General features: G+C 40.1%; 1 protein-coding gene across 1 annotated transcript in view; it reads left to right on the forward strand.

The window, feature by feature from the left end:
* The first annotated feature begins 7,193 nt into the window (after nucleotides 1-7,193).
* Nucleotides 7,194-24,561, forward strand: part of LOC122808162 (CD209 antigen-like protein B) — a 324,810-nt gene continuing 307,442 nt past the window's right edge. Inside the window, exon 1 of the mRNA XM_044079135.1 lies at nucleotides 7,194-7,203. Within this exon, the coding sequence (XP_043935070.1) occupies nucleotides 7,194-7,203 (10 nt within the window). The remainder of the gene's footprint in view (nucleotides 7,204-24,561) is intronic.

A 24,561-nucleotide genomic window follows, 5' to 3' on the forward strand; every position in this document is an offset into this window, starting at 1 on the left:
AGCCACCCACAAAGCCTATGCCATAACATGTAGCCTATGGGGTATTAGCCTATGATGCAGGAACTTGTGTTTTAAGAGTGCCCTTAGGTTAGTTGTCATGATAAAAAAGAAACCTTGTTTAAAATAAACACAGGAATCTTAGCATATGCTAGATAATGAAACAACCATTTAAGCTTTTTCTTTGATTATAGACCTCAGCTACTGTCTGTAAATATCAAAATACCTTCAGTCACGCTACATATCAGAGGCAGTACTCAACACATTTCAGTAAATAAATTGTATTTGCTCTGTATTTTTGTACATAACTTTTCTTTGCAATTCAAACTGCTAATTCCTTGTACAATGGAGCTTTTCTTCCCAGACCTCCACTGAAAATTGGTTCTGTATGGTCCAGTGGACTTTCACAGTAAAAAAAATGCAAATAAATAAATAAATGAAATATAAGGCAAAAATCTGGACATTCTGTGAAAATCTGGACTGCTGAGAGGAATGCTTTTGACTAGCAGAGCACATTTTTCTGATTTATGTTTTAGATGTTTTTTAAGTAAGACGGATATTAGATTATGAACATTATGCATCTGAAATTCTCCAGGTGCAACTGACACTAGGTAAGACTGCAATCCAAATTGTAGCTTGCTACAGATCCCCATCCATGCCCCAAGATTCTCACTACACCTTTCTAAACATACTGGAGAATATTAAGATAAAACCAAACACCCTAATACTGGGTGATTTCAACTACCCTGCCATTAATTGGGAAAACTACTCGGGTACCAACACCTTTCCCCAACGGTTCTTGGAATTCATAAATTCCAACGCCCTGGATCAACTAATCCATTGTCCCACCAGGGGCTCCAATATCCTAGACCTGGTCATTACCAACATGGGAGATAGATGCTCCACACCAGTGGTCACCCCCTCATTGGTCAGGTCTGACCATAAGCAAATCACCCTTGACATCCACATCCCACCCCCACCCCCCAGTAAGGAAACCTCCTTAAAAAAACTTCTCCAAAGCCAACTTAAAGCTACTGAAGTCAGAAGTGACAAACTTCACAACACCCACGCAGACGGGATCTGGAAGTTTGACTGCAGAATCCTACACTAAGGCACTGTACGAGCACATCCACTCGTGCATGAATCATGCCATCCCAAATAGAACCAAGATGCTATTCTCCAAAGAAAGGAAGCCAATCTGGTGGTCCCCTGCTATAAACAAACTATACAACAGAAGGAAGAAACTGTTGCAAAAAAGAGGAAAATCCCAGGATGCAAAAAACTCCCTCACCAGCCTCAGTAAGAAGCTGAGATCCCTCATAAAATCCTCAAAAGCTAGTTACGAAAATAAAATTGCCAAAGATTCCAAAGACAACCACAAGGCATTTTATAGTTATGTCAAGAATCTAAATGGCAATGCTCAGATCTGCTCTGAGTTACACCAGAATGGCATTAAATATACTGATCCCAAGGATATTGCCAATACCCTGGCAGATCGATTTAGTGCCAACTTCACCCCACCCTCACACCCTAAAGGGCCCATCTCAATACCAAAAGACTGCCAAATTCTGATAATCACAGCCACACAGGTAGAAACTGCAGTCTCCAAAGCTAAGAATACAGCATCCATGAGACCAGATGACATCCCAGGCTGTGTACTACATGAACTACAAAATGAACTGGCACCTCACCTAAATGTGATGTTTAATCATAGCCTCACCTCAGGCTTCATGCCCACTGAGTGGCACACAGCTACAGTTATCCCGCTTCACAAGGGAGGATCCACCTTGGATCCTGGGAACTACCGTCCCATCAGGCTGACAGGCCTGATTTGCAAGGGCATGGAACACATTATCATGGAACTTATAAACAAAGACATTGGCAGCCTTCAAACACTAGATCCCACCCAGTTTGGGTTTGTGAAGGGCCGATCTTGTCTCCTGAATCTGATTGACTTCTTTGAATCAGTCTCCAGAGCTGTGGACGAGGGTAAGGCAGTCCACGCAGTCTATCTGGACCTCGCCAAGGCCTTTGACACCATCCCCCACTCTGGAATCATAGATAAACTTACTAAGCTGGGCATAAATCCCTACGTCACTCGATGGGTTGCTAACTGGCTTACTGACAGAACCCAGACAGTAAAAGTAGCTGACTCCAAATCCAGCTCCAGACAAGTGACAAGTGGAGTACCTCAGGGTTCAGTCCTGGGATCACTCTTGTTTGGCATCTACATCTCTGAAGTATAGGCCAACACTAAGGGACTCTGGCTATCAAAGTTTGCAGATGACTGCAAACTGGGAGCCATTATTGAATCCCCAAATGATGTGGATATTCTACAAAAGGGCCTTACAGAAACAGATGCCTGGTGCCAGAGCCATGGGCTCAAGCTTAATGCCAAGAAATGTATAGTTATCCCCTTTGGAAAAAAACATGTACCCATGAATTACCACATAGGTGGCAGGACACTAAACATCGAAAGTGTGATGAGAGACTTAGGGACACAGGTGGACAGTGGTCTCACTTTCGATAACCACTTGCCACAACAGTCAGGAAATCTTTCTATGTGGCCCACCTCATCACTAAGGGCTTTTTATCCAGAAAAAAGGAGGTCATTGTCCCACTGTACTCATCCCTCATTAGACCCATTATAGAGCATAATGCCCCATGTGGTATGTACCTCACAAGACATCTGCAACAGCTTGAAAGGCCACAGAAATACCTCTCTAAAAGAATCACAGGCCTAAAGCAGATGTCATATACTGACCGTCTAAAAAAACTCCAGCTATACTCTGTGGCATATCGTCTACTCAGAGGTGATCTCTGCTTAACATACAAGGCCATGTCAAACCCTGAGCTGTTGGACATGCTCCACTTAAAGAAATCCCAATCCCTCTGAGCCACATGCTCCAGGGATCTAAACCTTGTCATCACAATGAACAAAACATGCTGGAGGGATAGGTTCCTGACCCAGAGACTCCCCATACTCTGGAATAGACTGCCCATACATATCAAGCAGAGCGCCTCTTTGGCCCTCTTCAAAAGGAACCTTGATGATTGGATGGGAGATAGGAAATTCACCCCAGGGATCATGTCAGTCATCCTGCTAGACAGGGGCCTGGAGAAGTAAATATCGTGGGAAGAAATATCCAGGGAATTGTTATGGCTAGGCTTGCATAGGCCCTAGGGCCGATAGCCTAGTACCAACCTATGAACAAGCTAACTTTTAGACACTCCAGTGTTACTGACAAGTAAACATAAAGCTTTTCTCTGCATGCCTCCTCTGAAAATGGAATATGCCAATATCCCAGTCATGAAGTTCAAACAAACAATTAAACAAGTACATAAATGGCAGTCATCTCAGGCAACATAAGAGCTATCTATGTCTTGCGCAGAACAAATTTACTTCCTGTTAATGAGACCTTAAATACCTGTGAGAGTTCTAGTATAGTGAGAAAACTGCTGGCTGTGTGGAGTACAATGATGCAACTCTAGCCATCATCTAGTTAACAGTAATTCAGGTAGAATCACAGAGGAACCAGCAAGGGAAGGATGAGTTATGAGCTGTTACCTGTGGGTCTATATTATAAGAATGACGTTTTACAACTTCGAACACCATATGGGCGACACCATATGAGCGAAGTTGTAAAACATCTAAATCAAAATAAAAAACGTAAAAATAAAAGAAAAACCTACCTAATCATGCTGAGCAGGGGGACAAGCACCCCTGCACCCCCCCCCCCGCTACTTAAATATACCAACTACGAGATTGCACTACATTGAAGTAAAGGGAAGAATTCCCTACAATGATCTCTGTTCACACTTGCGAGGTTTTAAATATTCGGCCATATAGTGTCACCCATATGGTATTCGACTATTTAAAACTTTGTTCTTATAATATAGACCCATTACCTGCTTGTCACTTCCAGTTATGAGGCAGAAGTACGTCATAGACCTCATCATTCACTTAATGAATTTCAGGAGAAGACTCGAGTACTAATTTGAAGTCTGCAAAGACAGGATGGCAGGACTGTCTGAGGGACTTGGTCACTCACTGAAGTGTCTGATGGTCTCCATTCTTCATCTATTTAATGGTTTACTCCTGACTGCTGGCATGGCATCTATGATGGATAATTCGAGAATAAACTAAAATCCCTTAATTGGAAACAGAGAGAAAGAGTAACAGCAATCACTGAGAAGATTGGCAAATTTGGTGAGGGGGTGCAAAGAAAAAAAAGCAATGACAGAAACATGAAGGCCAGTGTCTCAGCAATAGCACCACCGAGTGAGCAAAAACGCATGAGCACACACAGACATCGACTCGCCTACACAAACACACACAAGTGCACACACACACATGCACTCACAAGCATAATTTTACATATGCAGAGGTTCTAAAAAAGACAACCATGGAAGCCTCGTCTGTATCTCACAAAGCCTCTAGCTCAACAAAAACAGAACCTCATGCACATAATGTGTAACATAGATCTCACACTGACCATGGCAAATTCATAAATCAAACATACAAAGTCACCATAATGTGAACTGGAGGAGAATCTATACTACTACAAAACAAAAAAAAAAAAAAACAGATACCACACAGAATTTGCAAAGAATCTGTAACAATGTCATTCTTACCTAGGGCCAATATTAGGGACCTATTAACTAGGTTAAAAGAATTTCAACCTCTCAACTGACCTTGATTTTATCTGCGGTGGTGGTGCTGCGGTAGCGTTGTCGCCTCACAGTTAGATGCTGCCCGTTCGATTCTCAGTTAGAGCATCTTCTGTGTGGCAACATGCGTGAATGGGCATTCCTTCGTTGAAGGTTGTGCATTAGGCCCGGCAAGCCAGCACGTAAAAAAATCTACTGCCAATCATTAGTGGACCAGAGTTCCGCTGTGGCGACCCCTAATCGGGAAAAGCTGAAAGACAACCTGACCTTGATTTTATAGAATTCCCTGATTTTTGCCTTATATTTTCTCCATCCCTTGAACACTGTTTGGCTTTCTTGTAAATCGCTGAGGATAATTACCAATTACCAAAACCTGATTTTAGGGTATACCCAATTACTTTGTTGCAAATCTGATGGAATAGTTGGCAAAGTCTCAATATTTGTAAAAGAATACCTAATGCACAGACATCAAGAAAACAAATTGGGACAAAAAAGTACAATAAAAATAATACATAGAAATATTATTAAAAATAATATTATAATGACCTCATACAAAGCTTTTATGTCTTGTAAAAGCATAAGGATTGGCTCACTAAACTCTAGGATGCAAAGAGCTCTGGAAGTATAATCCTCATGGCTACAGAAGTCTAATTATTAAGGCTATGGGTTTATTTATTCAAACACTGGCAGAGACTAAAGTACTTAGTATCCAGTAAATAAACCAGATAGTAACTTGTTATGTTAATCAAAACTATTTGGAGCAAGTAATGTGAAATTCAGTAAGCGATAACACCTAATATATGATGCTGAGAGACCTGGATTCTTTCTGCTCTGCGCCCACAGTCATACCATCTGTAATTAATGCTGGTTATGATACCAGCTTCCCTATGTGTAAATTATATGAATGATCATGTTCTAACTCCCGCATCATAACTGGTCAAATGTAGTTTTATTTGCAGGTCTAATTCTTGACAGGTAAGCACTATAAGATCTCTGTGTGAGAATGCTGTGAGCTTTACTGGGATGTTTGTATTTTGTGCAAGGGTACATAACTATGGAATGAGTGGATATAAACTGAGTGTGGGAGCTGCCCTCCAACTTAAAGGTACAGGTGGACATACCCCATGCAAACACTCATACTTTCATCAGACTGGGTGATGTGTAGGTCGGTGAAATCTCGACCATTCATTGTGGAAGCCATTATACAATCATATTTAACACCAAAATAAATGCCAGCCATAAACACACCATCCCTCTCAGACTTTACAAAGGAAAACAATGACTAAATAAATGGTGCACATTTATTTATGTTTATTGATCAAGTTAGTCCCACTATGCATAGTCTATTTTTTGGGGGGATAACAAAAGGTGGTAGTTAAACTAAATAGGGGTAATATAACAGGTCATTTGAAGACTTTCTCTACTCATGTTGACTTTGGAGGAGCAGAGGAGAGAGGTAGGTGATGCAACTAACAACAGAGTAATGGATGCGGAAGTGATAATTAATTAACTCAACAGAGACAACTTAGAATCCATTGTGCTGATGAGAATTGCCATAAAACTGTAACCCATTCCCAGTCAAAATGAAAACTAGTGATCTAGAGGCAGTCAAAGGTATGGCAGGCTGAAACTGGAAGCTGAGTAGTGTGATAATGAATGCCAAGCATCTCGGGAAATGAGCCAGTGACGGAAGTACATAGAGACCATAGGAGAGTGAATGCAGAAGTGGTATGGAGAAATGCTGGGGAGACAGCAGATACTCTGGGACAAAACTGCCGAAATTTCACAACAAATGAGAGATAGCACCCAAAAGAGTGGCATTTTTATAAACTGTAGTCTTCCTGTTGGAACTAGTTATATACGATTTAAGAGGAATTATGCATTTTCAATAAGAATCCAAGTTTGACGTGTCTTTTCAGAGATATCATATTTTGGAAAGGACTATATAAATAAACAATAACAAACAAGTTGATTATTTATTTATTTATTTGTATTTATTGACCTTTAATTACAGGGAAGTCTAACTGAGTTCAAGCCCATTTTCAGCAGAGGCCCAGGAAGAAACATTCCAAATTATTACAAAACATTTTATGAGCAATAATTTTACAATATTCGAAAAATAAAACAAAACATCTGCAGTTTAAATAATTATAACAAGTTAGACATAATATAAAAACATTGGTCAAGAATCAATGCAAGGTACGTGACAATCATTTAATATTTAGAGAAATTTTACAGAGTTTGTAGAGAAATTAAAGGTAAGTTAGTCTAATACAAACAGGAATTGCAATATGAACTAAGGGAAAACAGGCTTATGGTATATTTAGAGAGAAAGTCAGGGAAGGGAATTAAACAGCAGTAAGGAAGTAAGTGATAAAGGGAGTAAAGAGGTATAAGGAATGAAATGGTACTTGATCACATTTTGGGATATAGTTTATCCTGGTTTTGAGCAAAAACAGAGCCAGATTTTAGTCAGGAAGTCTTTCAGATTGGTTTTGAAAGATGGGAGGGAGCATATAGTCCTAATGGATACAGGTAATGAGTTCTAGGCCTTAGCAACCTTGTATGAGTACAGACAATGCCCAGCAGAGTTGCTAGATTTTTAGAGAGATAGGAGTTTTTGGTCACTGGATTGCAATAATCAACTTAGAACATAGCTGCGTGGAATGTTTTTCAGTGCTGGATGGGCAGATGGATGATGGATAATTTTATATGTGGCAAGAAGTTGTGTATATGTTAGTTAACGTGATAGTTCTTACCAGTTTAGGTTTCTCAGTGCTATACAGTGGTAGGTTCTGAAAGGGGTATGTGCTGCAAATTTAGCAGTCTTGTTATAGCATTGCTCAAGTTTTAATTTTTGTGAAGCCTGGAGGTTAGTAAGGATGGGAGCAACATAAAGAAGAGTGGATATGAGTTAAGAAGTGATAAGTGTGGCTTTAGTTGTGTCAGTGAGAAAGTTCTGGGCTCTGTAAAGCATCCCTAGTTTTTGATGAATTTTTCTTATGCAATTTTGTATATGCAGGTCAAATGTAAGATTATTATCCACTATCATCCCTAATAGTTTGCTATGAGACGTGATGTCAGTAGTTGTATTATCAAAAGAGGACTTTAATTTTTTTTTTAATGAGAGAGTGATTTGGGTCAAAAAAGGTAGTACTGTGGTCTTTTTTGGGTTGAGCATGAGTTGTGAGTTATGAAGCCATTTTTCAGTGGCTGTTAAAATTTCCAGAGTAATTTTTGGGAAGTGTACCATGTAGTCAGAAGTGCAAATAAGAGTGAAATCACCTGCATATTGTGTTAGGGTGGCCTGTTGTGTGAAAGTATAGAGGATGTTGGTGAAAATGTTAAAAAGGAGGGGACCAAAGATAAAGCCTTGTGGTACACCAGTGGTGACTGGGAGGTAAGGAGAGAGCATGGAGTTCCATTTTACTGACTGACACCTACCAGACAACTAACTATTGAACCACAGAAGAGTGGAGACCTAATGAGGGCATTTGAAGTAGATGTTTGCTGTGACAGATGTGTCAAAGGCTTTAGACATGTCTAAAAATAAGGAGGAGATGAGTTTGCCATTATCTCTAGCTTTATTGGCAGTATCTATATAGGTTAGAAGGGCACTGCTAGTACTATGGGAAGGATGGAAGCTATGTTGTGTAGGGAACAGGAGTTCTTCCTGCAGGAGATAGTCTAGCAATTGTTTCTGAATGCATTTTTTAAGTATTTTGGCAAGGCGAGACAAGATTGCTATAGGTCTAAAGTTACTAATGTCTGTTGAATTTCCTCCTTTGTGCAAAAGTTTAATGTGTGACTTTTTCCAGAGAGATGGAACATGGGATTCCTTGATAGACCTTTTTATAATAATTGAGACAGGACAGTCATACCTCTCAACTGTCCAGATTTTCACAGAGTAACCAGATTTTTGTCTCATATTTTAGGGCTGTTTCTCCTAGAATTTGTGGTTTTCTGACAAATCACTAGCTAATCAATAAGGACTGAAGTGAGAAAATAATGGCAGACATTTCAGTTTCTGACTCCTTAACCTTCAGACAATTCATGGTAATTCTATCAACATTCAAAGTCTGTAAGAGCAATATTTAAAAAGTGTCACTATTTTGGGGCCTTTGTCCCCCATTATTTATGGCTTTGTCCAGATTTCTTGCTCAAAGAAGTTGAGAGGTATGAGGATAGCTAATGTTACTGGCTGCTATTTTTAGGTACTTGCTTGGAAGGTCATCAGGTGAAGAAGAGCACAGTTTAATTTTGTTTAAGAGTAGTTTTATATAGGATGTGGACACAGGTTTGAAGGTGAAAGTGGATGTGGTGATACATGGCTGTTGGGCAGGGTAGGGTTTAGCTGTTGAGAAAACCTTGGTTAGAGATGCTATGCTATCTATAAAATAAGTTAAACTCTATTGCAGTTTTGAGTGGTGAGTTATTGGGAGAGGGGTTTGGGTTGAATTTTTGGCTGGGATGTAAGATTTCTTTAATGGATGTCCAAAAAATTTAGGGTTGGGTTTAGTATTATTCTGAAAGTTATTATAGTATCACTTTTTTGTCTTCATTTATTTTCTTTTTAGTATGACAGCTAAGAATTCTGAAGTTTTCAAGATATTGAGGTGTTTTATATCTTTGCCATTCTTTCATGCTTTTTCTCTATATTGCATTAGGATTCTACCATTTTTGGATAGCCAGATTGCATTATTTTTTCAGTCTCTTCCTTCTTGGAGGAGCAAGGCTATTTAGGAAATTTAGAAATTTAGAAAAGTTGTATTGAATTTAATTACAGCATCATCTAAGAGGAGAATTTTTAGGAAATTCCAGTTAATAGATTATAGTGTAGTAATGAACATTTCTGGATTAAACTAGAAAGGTTATGTGTTGTTTTACAAATATGTTGTTTATTATCCATCAATAGCCAATGATTTGCATATATTTAGAATTAAGTAGGAGAAGGCAATAATTTATTATATTCATGGGTTTTTAGGTTCAGAATTTCTAACTAAGCTTTATCACCCTATATTGATTGCAAATTAATAATATCCCTCAAACAGAAACTCAGCACCATGAGTCAGCCACTAAATTGAAATTTTGCAGCAGGATTTAACAACAATAACTGGTTTCAAGCACAGTAGTGTCATCTTCAGTTTAAATTACCTGCTAAATCTTGTCCTCCTTAGATAACATCTCAATCAGGTGATGAAACAGCTGATGTACTCCATCATACTGGTTGTTCCATTATCATAACTATTTCAAAAGCCACGAGGTCTGTAACATTTGCCAGATATAGAACTGTAATGAAAACTAATCTCCAACATTTAGTAATAACACAGAAAAAAATAAAGACCTACTTATTTATTAATTTATTTACTGACATTTGTTTACTGGGAAAGCCTGACTGAATAACTTTATACATTTTCAGTGGAGACCAAGGGGGATAAACTCCACAAATAAAAGAACAGAAGGTAAATTACATATACATAGGTGAAAACTGACATAATTTTACAATATCCTATAAATACCTAGATTAATACACACGATATGTATAATAAAACACATACACCATGATTAAAGGGTAAATACAATAGCATGTAGCGTTGAAAAGTGTTGACATGTTATAAGTGCAAGAGTTTATTAATCACTCATAAAACATAGGTCACAGTAGAGAAATTCAAGCAGTGGATAAGAAGGAGGAGAGAAATAGACTGGAGAGTGTGACACCCATGCCCTGGCCCAGCAATTAAGGATCCTCAGTCCTCATCACTAACACCAGTGAGGGGCATCTCATATAGGATGAAAGGATAACAAATACACACAGTAAAGTGCAATTTCCCTTAAGAATACACAGAGATCACAGTCAGTCTGGGGATGGTCGCTCCCTTGCTCTCCAGGTCCCCAATAAGACTCCCCACTGGCACAGCTATAGGGTCCAGATCTCAGCCAACTGGGCAAGCTAAAACCTCCAGCACCCTCTCTGTTCAACCAGTGCTTGGTGTCCCTGCCCAAGTAGCTGACACACACACTTTGAGATAAGAGTTTTATACAACCACACAGACACTCCTAGGGAAGGCTGGCACAGGTTCTCCAACTGTGCCCCTTTTACCCAGACTATATGGTGGAAATAACTGCCACCACCCAGCTAATATTTATCAAATAACCAAAGCCCCTTAAAAGGGTGTCCAATTATTACTGTGCAAAATTATTATCCAATTGGTAGTATAACTAAGCAGTCAAGGCTTATTGGAGTGACTTGGTACATGATCACTATATACATGCAATGTACTCTAGAGCTTAAATTATCTCTACACAAAACAGCCACAGTTAAAAGGGTTTACAAATATTTAATAACAAATAATTAAAAACACACAATACGTTTTACTACACAGTGCTAGTAAAGAGTTCAGAGATCACAGAGGAATACTTAAAATAATTCAGTAGTACAGTTCTAACATCAAAGAAAAGCACTTAGTCTAATAGTTCTAGTTTCTAGCTATTTCTGAGAGAAAACACAAGTCTAAGATAAACTTACATATAGAACACAGGCAAAGTGCTGATGAGCTGGATGGTCAAGACAAAAATTCTTCATGCTCTTTGATTCTCTCTGTTTTTAAAATCACATTCCTGGTTCACATTACATCATTCTTCACACTTCTCCTGGTTCCCAGTCTAACAGAAACTACATTTACATTCTTAACATCTCATTTTGTTATCTTGCAGCTGGTCAGGAAGCAGAGCAATAAAAATACATTTGCATGTTTAAATCTAGCAATTTAACTCTTGGTTAAAACAATAGAAAGAATGTCTTCATTTAGACATTTCGGCACTGTGTTTAGATCAAAGGGTCTCAACATGCTTTACTTGGTCAGCTTTCTGCCAGCAGAGTACAATGTTGTGACATTTTTTGATGTTCCACATCTAACAACAGTCTTTTCACATTTAGGAGACAAACCTGTGGCTTATATTACTACGTACAAATGACAGAATTATATACAAAATTCTATCTGGCTAGGCTGGCAGCCTTCACATTTCTTCACCCAATCTTCACATATCTACCCCCCTAGAGAACTCAAGCTAGTTTTTTAGGTGACCCTTGAGAAATGCTGCTTCAGGGAGTTAGGTCTATCTGAGTATACCTTACCCCATTCCCTGTCTTGAGAGCCCATCTGCATTGGCATTGCTAATCCCACTGTGGTGCTGAACAGACACATCATATGCTTGCAACCCCAGGCTCCATCTTAGCAGCTTGGCATTTTACTGGCTGGCTCTGTTTAACCATGTTAGGGGGTTGTGATCTGTCATAACAGTGAATTTCCTTCCATACAGATAAGGCTGAAGTTCTGCAGTGCTCACACTATGGCTAGACATTCCTTTTCTACAGTTGCATAGCATTCCTCCCTGGGTTGGAGCCTACGACTGAGATAAACCATTGGGTGCTCTTCTCCCTCTGAAGAAATCTGGCTAAGTACAGCCCCCACCCCATGGTTTGAAGCATCCACCTGCACAACAAATTCTTTGCTGTAATCTGGACTGGCTAACATGGGGGGTCCTCCCAAAGCTTCTTTAAGCATCTGGAATGCCTGCTCATATGCTGGGGTCCACACTACCTTATCTGGCCTGTTCTTCCTTGCCAGGTTTGTAAGGGGAGCAGCTATGGTACTCTAACTGGGGACAAACTTTCTGTAGTACCCTGCTGTCCATAAAAATGCCCTCACCTGCTTTTTGGTAACAGGTGCAGGCCATGTCTGAATGGCTTCCACTTTGGCAGGTTCTGGACTTATCTTACCACTCCCCACTCTATGTCCTAGGTAGGAGACCTCTGCCATACCCACCTGACATTTGCTCGGCTTAATGGTCAACCCTGCCCTCTGTAGTCTGCCCAGCACCTCCCTGACATGCTGAAGGTGCTCTGGCCAGGAATGGCTGTAGATGGAAATATCATCTAGGTAAGCAAGGGCAAACCCTCCTACTCCTACTAGGATATGATCTACCATCTGGAAAGTTGCTGGGGCATTCTTCATCCCAAAGGACATCTTTCTGAACTCATACAAGCCAAAAGGAGTCACAAAGGCTGACTTCTCTCTAGCACTGGGAGTCAAGGGCACCTGCCAGTAACCCTTGGTAAGATTAATGGTTGTAAGATACTTAGCCCCACCCAGCTGCTCTAGGGCCTCCTCTGTCCTAGGCATGGGGTAAGCATCTGACTCTGTGTGACTATTTAATTTCCTGTAGTCCACATAGAACCTGGTGCTGCCATCCTTCTTTGGCACAATCACCACTGGGAAGGCCCAGGGACTGTTGGACTCTTGAATCATCCCTAGTTCCAACATCTCCTATACCTCCTCCCTCAGAGTCTATTTGACTCTCTCAGGCACTCTATAAGGGGCCTGCCTAATAGGACGTTGGGGTCCTGTGTCCACCTGGTGCTGCCCCAGATGGGTGCACCCTGGTTTCCCAGTTAACATGTCCTCACATTCTTCAACACTGGTCTGATTTCTTGAACCTGGGTAGGCGATAACTTCTACCCCTTCCACTGAGGTGTCAGCCCGAGCTTCACTGAGGAGATCAGTCCCCGGATCTCCCTCAGACTCCTCCTGCAATCCACTGTAAATGCTCAGCACAAGGGCCTCAATATCCTGGTAAGGTTTCATAATGTTAACATGGTACAATTTGTGCTCCTGCCTTCTGCCTAGCAGTTCCATCATGTAGTTAACATCACTTATCTTTCTTACCACCTTGTAGGGTCCCTCCCAAGCTGCTTGCAGATTGTTGTGTCTGACAGGAATAAGAACCATTACCTGATGCCCCACAGCATACTCTCTAACTCGAGCATTCCTGTCATACCACGCCTTTTTCTGTTGGTGGGCTTCTGCCAGGTTCTCCTGTGCTAAGCCCATTAGTTCCCTGAGCCTTGTCCTGAGGTTTAGGATGTATGCCACAACAGACTCCTTGTGAGACTCACACTCAACTTCTCACTCATCTTGAATTAAATCTAGAGGTCCCCTCACCCTATACCCATACAGCAACTCAAAGGGTGAAAAACCTGTGGATTCCTGGGGAACCTCTCTGTAAGCAAACAACAGATGGGGCAAATATTGTCCCACTCCCTCTTAAACTGATCTGCAAATGCTCGTAGCATGGACTTGATTGTAGAATTTAACCTGTCAACAAGACCATTAGTCTGGGGATGGCAGGGGGTGGTCTTCATGTGCTTCCCCCCACAGGACATCCACAGAAAAGCCAGCAGGTCTGACATGAAATTGGCACTTCTGTCAGTCAGTATTTCTTTAGGGAAACCTACCCTGCCGAAAACCTCTAGCAAAGCATTTGCCACCTTCTCTGCCTCAATGGAGGACAAAGCCACTGCCTCAGGGTATTGTGCAGCATAATCCACTACCTCAAGGATATACTTTTTCCCTGTGGAACTTGGGGTACTCAGAAGACCCACAATATCCATAGCTACCCTTTGAAATTGCTCCTCAATCACAGGCAAAGGCATCAAAGGAGCTCCCACCTTGTCTCCTGCCTTGCCAACCTTTTGGCACTGCTCACAGGTTCTGCAGTACCCTGTTACATCTCTGGAAATTCCAGGCCAATAGACGTTCTGCATAATATGACTCCTTGTATGTTTTATGCCTTTATGACCTGCAAAAGGAATATCATGGGCTATGGCTATAAGCGCCAGATGGTAGGCTCTAGGCACTACCAACTGATGTACTCTCTTACCTTCTAGCTCTCCTTCAGGGGTCCACTCTCTGTATAATAACCCTTTGTCCCAGTATACAGATTCCCCCTTTCCATGAGAATCAGGTGCCTCCCTAGCAACCTGCCTCAGGCTTTGCAATGTAGGGTCTGAGAGCTTAGCCTGTCTCAACTCTCTCCTTGTAACCCTTCCCAGCTTCCCTTCCACAGATAGTCTGGCATCCTCTGACAGAGGCTCCTCACTGTCAGCCTGGGTACTACTACTTACCCCTACCTTTGCAGTCACTCTGTCCAAGGGACCATCAGTACCCCCAAGCAGCTATGGCTCACCTTCAGTCTCACTGCTACAGGGTAGCTCCCTCCCTGAAGTAACCACCTCACCAGTCCTGGCTGCAAATATTCAGTCTGTCTGGGTCTCCCTCAGGCTACCAGACCTGCATGCTTGTCTCCTAGCCTGACTGTGTGTAACTGCATAAGCATATGGCACTGCCTCATCCAAATCCTTCCCTAGCAGGACATCTGCAGGAAGGTAGTTTAGTACCCCTGTTGTCTCAAGACAACCTACTATTGGAATTTTGTCTTTCCCACTTACTGGCTCCCTCACCTTTTGTTCCCCACTTTGCCTCCATGGACACCTATATGCCACATGGCCCCACTGGTTGCATTCAAAACATTTAACCCTAGCTCCTGGACATGTACCTGGACTAGTGGCTTCCTCTGCTTCTGGAAAATTCTCTTGGGTCAGTCTGTGCTGCCCACTATGGGTTCCTTTAGACCCATGAGCAGGACTGGGGGGGTCCCTTTCCTGTGCAGGGCTGCCCTGCTTGCCAGGTATAGGTCTCCCTTCTTTCCCAACTCATCTGAAGTAGCACATTGTCTATCAGCTAACCAGATCCTCATGTCCTCAGGCAAAGTGCTAAGGGCTTGATCCCTCACCAAAAGGTCTGCCAGCCCTTCAAAAGTGGTGACCTGACATCCACTCACTCACCTATGGAAATAAGTGCTCAGTTCAGCAACAAATTCACACACACTTTCATCTGCCTTGTGTCTATGCTCACGAAACTTTTTCCTATATGTTTCAGGTGTTAGCTTAAACAATTCTAACAAGTGTTTTTTACAACAGTATAATCAAAACATGCAACGTCAAACATTTTTGACAAAACAGTTACAGCTTTACCATGGAGTAAGGGGGTCAGGAACTGTACCCAGAGCCTTTGGTCAACACTATACTGTTTGCATACCCTCTAAAACATATGAATGAAACTATCAAAATTATCCCCCTCTTTAAATTGCGGAAGAAATTTACTAACCTTTTGTGCTTCTGGGGTTCGGTTATTCCCTTCCTCATTACCTCCATGACTCTGGTGAAGAGTCAGCATTTCCATCTCATGCCTCCTCTGCCACTCCTTTTCCTCAGCTTCTATCTCCAAATGCCTGGCCTCCAACTCAAGTCTCTTTTGCTCCAGATGTATTTTTAAGTCCTCTGCAGAAAGGTTGAGCTGTCCATTCTCCCAGGGTATTATATCTCCACTGCCAGTCTGAGTGTCCTCCTGGTTCCTGTTTTCTGATACAGCTGTAACCAAGGCTGCAATCAGGTCTGCCTTAGTCAGGTTTCCATGCACCAGTCCCCTAGCTTGGCACATCTCCTCTAGCTGGCTTCTTGTCAGCTTTCCATACTCCTCTACTGACATGCTGCCTGCTCACCCTGACTAACTAAACAAACAAAAAAATAAAACAATTGTGATCTGAACTCTGAGTATTCATTGTGTGGCTGATTTAGAGTACAAAACACCTTCAAAGCTCACTGTACACAAGCTACAGGAATTCACTTCTCCCACACCACTACAAGCCAATTAGTATTTGCCAGCCAATTAATATATGGTGTGGATATCCCACCACTGCCAAACAATTAATATGTGATGCCCCTCACTGGTGCTAGTGGTGAGGATTGAGGCTCCTTGATTGCTGGGCCAGTACACGTGCATCACAGAGAGTAAGAAACTGTCATAGATAGGACACAGATAATCAAAATAGGGAAGTTACCTACACAAAGAGACCAGTACCAGAGGAGTCCCCCAGCTTCTGTTCAGCATCTACATTTCTGAAGTAAAAGCCTACCAAAAAGCTCTGGCTGACTTAGTTTGCAAGCTAGTAGCAGTCATTGAATCACCAAATGACTTAGTCATCCTGTAGGAAGGTTTGCTTCAAATAAATCACTGGTGCCAAAATCATGCACTGAAACTAAATGCCCAAAAATTTGTTATTGTATCCTTTGTGAAGTCATCTACCCTAGGGGAATACCAAATTAACAATACCCCCAAGAGTTGACCCAGTTGTTTGGAATTTGGCAACTTATGTGGACAGTGTGTATCATTGTAAGAAAGTCTTTCCATATTGCACAAATTATAAACAAAGGAATTGTGTCCAGATCTAAGGATGTCATTGTCCCCCTGTACTCAGCCCTCACTAGGCCAATTATTAAATAGAATGCCCCCTTTGGAATGTATCTGTCCAGACACATGCAACAACTGGAACAGCTATACAGATACTTTGCTAAAAAGATGCAAGGTCTAAACAGCATGTCCTACATGGACTGACACAAAGCCCTGTCACTATATTCTGCATCTTGCAGACTGCTAAGTGGTGACCTGTGGATGTCATACAAGGCATCAACTAAGCCAATACGGATGGAATTACTGTTCATCAGCAAGTCAAATGGCGTCAGAAAAACTTGGTCTAGAGATATAACCATCTTCTGAACATCAATGGAATGATTTGGGAGGACAGATATATCTCATAGAGGATACCACTACTGTGGAACAGACTCTCCATCCACATGAAACAAAGGTCACCCATGTCCATATTATTAAGTGCAACTAAGATCTATGACTCAGAAACAGAAAATTTACCCCAGGACTGCCCTCTGTACTACTAATGGACAGAGGCAGTTCCTAAATGCTTTATCGCATGCACTGGTCCCCTCAAATTATCTATGGTATGATCCCATTTATTCTTATTAGGGGGATATATAATTATTGACCATGGGATGAGTTAGGCCAATCTCTAACCAAATGGGATTAGTTATTTTGAGGGAAACTGGCTAGGCTTAAAATGGCCTGTAAGGGCAGCTAGCCTAGCACTAACCTATGAGTCTATGAACCTAAGTAAGTATTTGTTAGAGATAATAAGTGGAGTAGATATGGTAGGCAATAGATATCATGAGTAAAAGCGAGATTAAGAGGGAAGTGTAAGAGTGTGAGAAATAAAAACAAGGAAAAGGAGAGATAGGATGAATGTAGGTATTAGAGAAGAAGGAGGTAAAATTTTACCTGTGAATGTAGTATGTAGAAAGCCAAGACAGGAATTCTTTTAGTTGCAGCTTAAATAAATGCATGATATGTATTGTGCTGACAGGTGAAGAGACTGTATTGACAAGTTTTGCTACACAGTGTGAGTATATACTTTGACCACAGTTTTTGTAACGCTTATAAATGTGAAATAGATTTTTTCATAAGATCAAATGTGACAACTTGGAAGATAGTTGCGGAGAACTGTACTTATAGCTGAGTGGGACTTAGTATAATTTTGTGTGTTAACTTAAGTTGGGTATAATTTAGTTAGTGGGATTCAAGTGAATCCTTAAAAGGAACCTGAACCCCTTTGACCTTCAAAATTCCCCCTCCCCCTGCAGCCCTGATAGACTTAACCTGCCTGACCACTCATCTCTTGAGTTGGCCCTGTAGAATGGAACCCTCCACCCTCCTTATGCCAGCATTTTTTTGCAGCATGTACTCCCCCAGACATGGAACATATATGTGCAAAATGGCACACTGGCCATGCACACTTACCCCAGTTAAACAACCAACATATCTCTGCCCTGTCATCTACATCCTTCCCATAACATGGCTGACTGTCAGTGGTGTCTAGCATAGTAGCTAACCAAATGTCAGCATGCCTGACTTCCCAAAGCAGGGTCTTATCTACAGCTTTCCTCTTCCTGAAATATTGGTCATACCACATCCATGCATTGCCTGATCACAAGCACTGTGCCTCCCTAATTGTCAGAAAATAGGCCAGCAGCTGTAATGCCAGTGAACTATCCTTTTCCAAAATAAATAAATAAAACACCATGTAATACACAAAGTCCGGTATCCCATGTGTGTGGTCTGAACTTGCCCTGCTGTTCTCTACCTAATGCAACCACAACTGTCAACAAATCCTTTGTTTCTGGCATGTCTGAGTATCCTATCTTCTGCATCCCATCAGCATCAGTCAATTCATTAACATCAAAATACTCACCTCTTCAAATCTTTTCTTTGATTACCATGGTGATATGTGGCATTATAAAGACCCCTGAACAACTAGCTTGAAAGGACTGCGTGGCAAGCCATTCTCCTAGACTTCAGCCTAACTCATCATTTACCACCTTTGTTGATGGCAAACGACCCCTAGCCTCAGCTAAAACTGGATCTAAATCAACTATCTCTCCTGTACCTTCACTGCCTCCCATTAAGCCTACTTGGCCCCTAACCTCCTGTACTTGCTCTTTAAATGTCATAAAGCTCCCCCCCCAATCCATTATGGTCCTTCTCCTCCACCCCATGCAACAACTTTTCTATCTGCTCTAACCCTGCATTATCATTTAAGAACATAGATTGTACATTGCTGTCATTGCCTGCTGGTATCCGGCAATCGGTTGCTTAGAATCCGTGCAGCATTGGCACTTGTCTGTGTCTGGCTAATTTTCCTCCAGTTGCTTCTGGCTGATGATCTGCCTCTTTCCTTTTCCTTTGCCATCTGGTCTTGCTTCCTGCATCCCATGTCATGACTGGAGACTCTGTGTTTGCTGGACCTTCATCCTCCTTAAATAATTCCTCTGCCTGCTCTACAATTCAAGCCCATTGTTCCTTCATCAATATCACTGGCATCTGAAACAAAAAGCACAACTATTAGTGAAGAGCATACCGAACCTCCAAAATCTTTCCCCTTTTTCCTGCCATAAACTAATCCAAACTATCCCACATAGACCTCTACCAACTTATCCTCCCCATACTTCTTCCCCTTTGACACCAGGTGTTACACCAATTCAACCCTGTTTTTTTTTAACATAGCAAGCTTCCTTCAGCATTGGGCATCTCCCTGCCTCTACAGCCAAGGTTCACCCACTGGGTGTCTAGCCCTGCCCTGGCTGTTCTTCACAACCACACACTTACCTGCATCTTTACCTATGGCCAGTTTGGAGTGTCCAATCCACTTACTACGTCTTTGGAATATGAGAGGTATCTGGAGCCCCCAGAGAAAAACCTCCATCATCTGATCATGAATAATGCCAGAAACAATGAGACACCTTTCCAAACTGAGCAACATGCCACCTCCCAATCACCCAGATCACAACCCAGACAAAGCCCAAAATGACTGGGAGACAACTGCCCAAAACCAAGGCCAAAATCCAAACATTGCTCCCATAACATTAGAGAGCCACTAGAACAAAAGATGTGCAGTAGTATGCACTTCCCAAAGGACATGAAGTCTGAATCCCAAACAATCTCATCCTTCAGTGACTATTATACCTTAGTGACCTGCCAGAAGACCATGCCTTTGATAAGAAACATGCCCAAAACATGAAGCAAAAATCTAAACACTCCATGGAAATTTGGACTGCTGAGAGGCATGAGCATCACTGACCTGAGGTCTCAACAGAACGCCAGAATGCAATCCAATGTACACTCCTGAATTAACATTTTTTTCTGTCACTCAACCGCAGTAGTTTATGCTGGTATATGTGAAACTTGTTCAGCTTTTTATATTGGAAAAACAGCTAGGAAGCTCTCAGACAGGATTAAGGAACACTTAGGAGCAATTAGATCTAATAATATGAACAATGCCCTAGCTAAACATAGCATTGCCTGCACTTCTTTTAAGAAATTTTATTTTATTATTCTTGAACAAGTAGAATTTTTTTTTGGTGATTGGGAATGTTACCTAGAACTAAGGGAACTTAAGTGGCAGTTGCTTTTGAATTCAGAAGCATTCCCTGGGTTGAATGAAAGTGTCAACATCAAATGTGCTTTCAGATGGAACTCTTAGGAGTGGTGTACTTTACCCTTATGAATATGCATTCCATGTACATATATACATATTCATATTAGTTTCACATATTTCATTGGCACTGTTTGAATGTTATATTGATATTTCATTGGTCTCTGAAGTAATGTTTTGATTTAATTCATTGGTTACTGTACTTACATGTGATTTACTCTGAATTATACTGCATGTGTTTGAAAACTTGGTTATTCTGAAGAATCTCTTTCATCTAATAAGAGCGAAAGCTTAATTGAACTGTTTGGTGCCTGCGAGTTTTATTTACTTTATTTATTATTTTATTGTTTTAAATAGAAGAAGTTTTATTTTTATATTATTTTCTCTTCTGTTGTACGTTTTTTGTTATATATATATATATATATATATATATATATATATATGTGTGTGTGTGTGTGTGTGTGTGTGTGTGTGTGGGTCTACTTCTGATTGTTGAAAACTCACTTTTTTTGATAACCAGAAGATCGAACCCATTGAAGCGAAAGTGCACTAAATCGAAAGGGCACTTTCGCAAAAGCTGGTTCACCGAAGTGCATTACAGTGAGGATAAGGAAATATATCCTTTTCCACACTGTAGTGCAATCTCAGAGTTAGTATATTTAAGTAGGGGGGGGGGTGCAGGGGCTTACTGCAAAATACTATTTAAAGCATTTTTTTGTTTGTTTTTTTGCCAATTCGAAGAACCGGCTTTTGCAAAAGTGCACTTTCAATCTAGTGCACTTTCGCTTTAATGGGTCTCGATGTTGCTTGTTCGAGATAGAGTAATTTCGATCAAGCAACACACACACACATATATATATATATATATATATATATATATATATATATATATATATATATATATGTATATATATGCACATGCATACAATATGAATGCATGTTGTGAAATGGTATTAATAAAATATCTTAATATATTAATAATGAACAAGTAGATAAGAACTCTGAAAGCCAAAACATGGATTGTGTCTTCATTTATTTCACAAAGTACAAGAAAAAAGTTTCAGATAATTTTGTACACAATCTCACTTGAAAAAAAATGTGCCACAATCCTTTGATTGTGAAGAGGTCACATAAATTGACAGAGCCTACCATCTGATAAAATCTCATTTCTCTGAGCCCAACTCTGTCGAAGTGTTCTTAGATATTGTTTTTCCATTATGCTGCTGCATTATGACATTGTACTTATGCAAGTCATTTTTATTTTTTTTTCACTCTCCCTACAGTTTTGCAGTTGTGGAGGTTGCATATTAAGAGGTGTAATGGATGAAAGCCCCTTGCATGGAATAATGTTTAAATTGATGTCACTTATAGTTTCAGCTGGTTCATTTTTCAACTAACTTGATTCATCCTGTTTGCTGGTGACAGGTTATGCATCTCCTTATAAAATCTGTTTTTATGATTTTTTTTTTTCTGAGACACATTCAGCTTTCAGGATCAGATTCACTTTCAGATAATATGGAATTTCAATATTTGGTTTTGATCATGTGAAAACATTCAGATGTAAGCAATGTATTTTTAAACCCCTTTATTAAATTATCAAGTAAAACATAGTTGCACATACATTAATAGAAAAGAAAAACTATATTAACATTTGTTCATTTACATACATTATACATCACGTTTTCTTCTTTGCAACTATTATCAGTCCAACTTACATACACTGATCAATTCCTGGTTTTCCTTCCTGAACATTATTCTAGATGTACGGTTCCCACAGATTCCATTTATTTATTTATTTCCATATAATGTATTCCTTTCCTTTTCCAAAGATCTCTCTTCTACTTCATTTATCTCATTTACAGTATTCAGCGCTTCAAATTCAGTTGGTTTAGACTTTGATTTCCATTTTCTAGAAATTGCTTTTTTGGCAATGAGCAGAGGTAAACATAATGAGGCCTATGTTTAGGCAATTCAAATGGTGTGTCCCAGATCAAAAGAATCATTTCCTTTGATATAGGCATTTAAGCCCCAATATTGCTGACAGAGTTCTCTGTAGGGAATTAAGGAATTAGGGAATTTTTTAAATCTAGTAAACACACCACTAAAGTACAAAAATCCTAAAAAAAACAAACAAATGATCAAAGAGACAGTGGCTCAAAAGAGCTTTACCAGTACATCCAATAACTCTGGTACCTCAGCTCAGCCTTTCGCCTTCAAAGGATACAAAGTTACTAACAAGTTCATAATTTATAACAGGTGAACCCCTCCATAAATACATTAAATTAGCCTCCTTAAAGTGCTCCATACAAAACCACACAGACGATAAATATTCAACCATCACATATGAAATAAATTTATAAAAATCCATTACTGTTCTAACATCAACATTTTAATAGCTATATAATAAACATTTAATAAACATGCAAACAATATTTCATATATCTAATATTAAATAAACCCTTCTAATTCACTAAATTTACCTCAAGATTAAGACCCCCTAGGATTTAATGTTTTGAAATTCAAAATTAACTTACTCTCTAATTCATTCAACTTTCTGTTAATATCCCCCTCTATACAAAACTGGTTGCACTAATATGCTAAAGAAAAAACAGCCATTATTTTCAGCATGCATAACATTGAAATGCTCACCCACTGGGGGGCTCTTCATGTTCTTATTACAGATGTCCCCAAATACCCCATTATTCTTACTTTCACAGCCCTCTTAATTTGTCCTACGTACCATTTAATGTTACTGCATCCACAACCCACAATGTAAAGCACCCCACATGAGTAACAATTAAGTCTTCACCTAGAAGTGAATTTCATCCCATTTATACTAGTGCCAGAGATGTTCCTAACCCTGCTACATACTTTGCAGTGCCCACAAGCAAATGACCCTGCTAATTCTTGGGGCACATTAACTAATGCTATATTCAACAGTTCCTTTAAGTTCAAATACCTCCCATATGAGAAATTCACATATCTGGGAAATAAATGCGCCACTACCTCATCCATACTAACAAATGTGCAAAAATTCCAAAATAATCATTTTAATACCTCAAGGAACAGAAAATATTTGGAGACAAAATTTAGTTCCTTTCTGCTGTTAGCAAGGACCATTTCATCTCCCACATGTCCTACACTGTCCCTGTTGTTGACAATAAATCCTTTAGATGGACCTCTTTAATTCTCAAGGACCTTACCTAAGGCATGATTTAAACTTTCTTCCTTATACCCCCTCTCTTTTAATCTTTCCTTTACCTCCAACAAAAACTTAACCTTACATTTGCCTTCTTAGATATTGCGGGACATTCATTTAAGTTCACCATAAGGGAGTGATTCCATTAAATGAGGGGATGCATCCTCTCAGCATACAAAAAATTATTAACTGCAGTAGGTTTCCTAAATGGCCTGTAGTGAATATTAAACAGGCTAAATTCCACAACCAGAAACTGAATGAAGAACTACCCTCCGTCATGGAAAACTTCAATCCGTGATCATTCACATTTAACTCAGAAATTAAATGATTGAAAGCTGAAGGGTGCCCCTTACAAATAAAAATCAAATTGTAGATGTAACATTTATATATCACCGCATGACTCATAAAATTCAGAACTATAAATAAACCTCTTCTCAAAAAACCCCATATAAATGATGGCATATGTCGGAGCATAAGGGGCATCCATCGCAGTCCCTTTCTGTTGAAGGAAAATGTTATTGTTAAACCTGAAACGATTGCATGTCAAAAAAACTCAAGTAACCAGCAATGTAAGCAGTACAAGGACCTTCACCCATTATTTCCCAGATTGCCTCTAAACCTCATCTCAATTATATGTTCATATATAATGAGCTAACATCTACTGAACCCCAATAATAACCCTCCTGCCATTTGATTTTGCTCACTACCTCACTTAAATGTTGGGTGTTTATGATATGTGCTGGAATATTAACTAGAAATTCCTTGAACAAAACTTCCAAAAATATTCTTACATTCTGCAAATAAGAATCCACCCCAGAGACAGTAGTTCTCCCTGGTGGATCTAAAAGATCCTTATGCAACTTTGGTATAACATAAAAAAAAATAAGGTCTCGAGGTTTAGAGATATAAAGTTTTTAACATCCTCCGTTGACAAAAAACCTAATCTCTCACCCTTTTCC

The sequence above is a fragment of the Protopterus annectens genome, chromosome 8.part0 (genome assembly GCF_019279795.1).
Source record: "Protopterus annectens isolate FY-2018-M chromosome 8.part0, PAN1.0, whole genome shotgun sequence".
Lineage (NCBI taxonomy): Eukaryota > Metazoa > Chordata > Ceratodontiformes > Protopteridae > Protopterus > Protopterus annectens.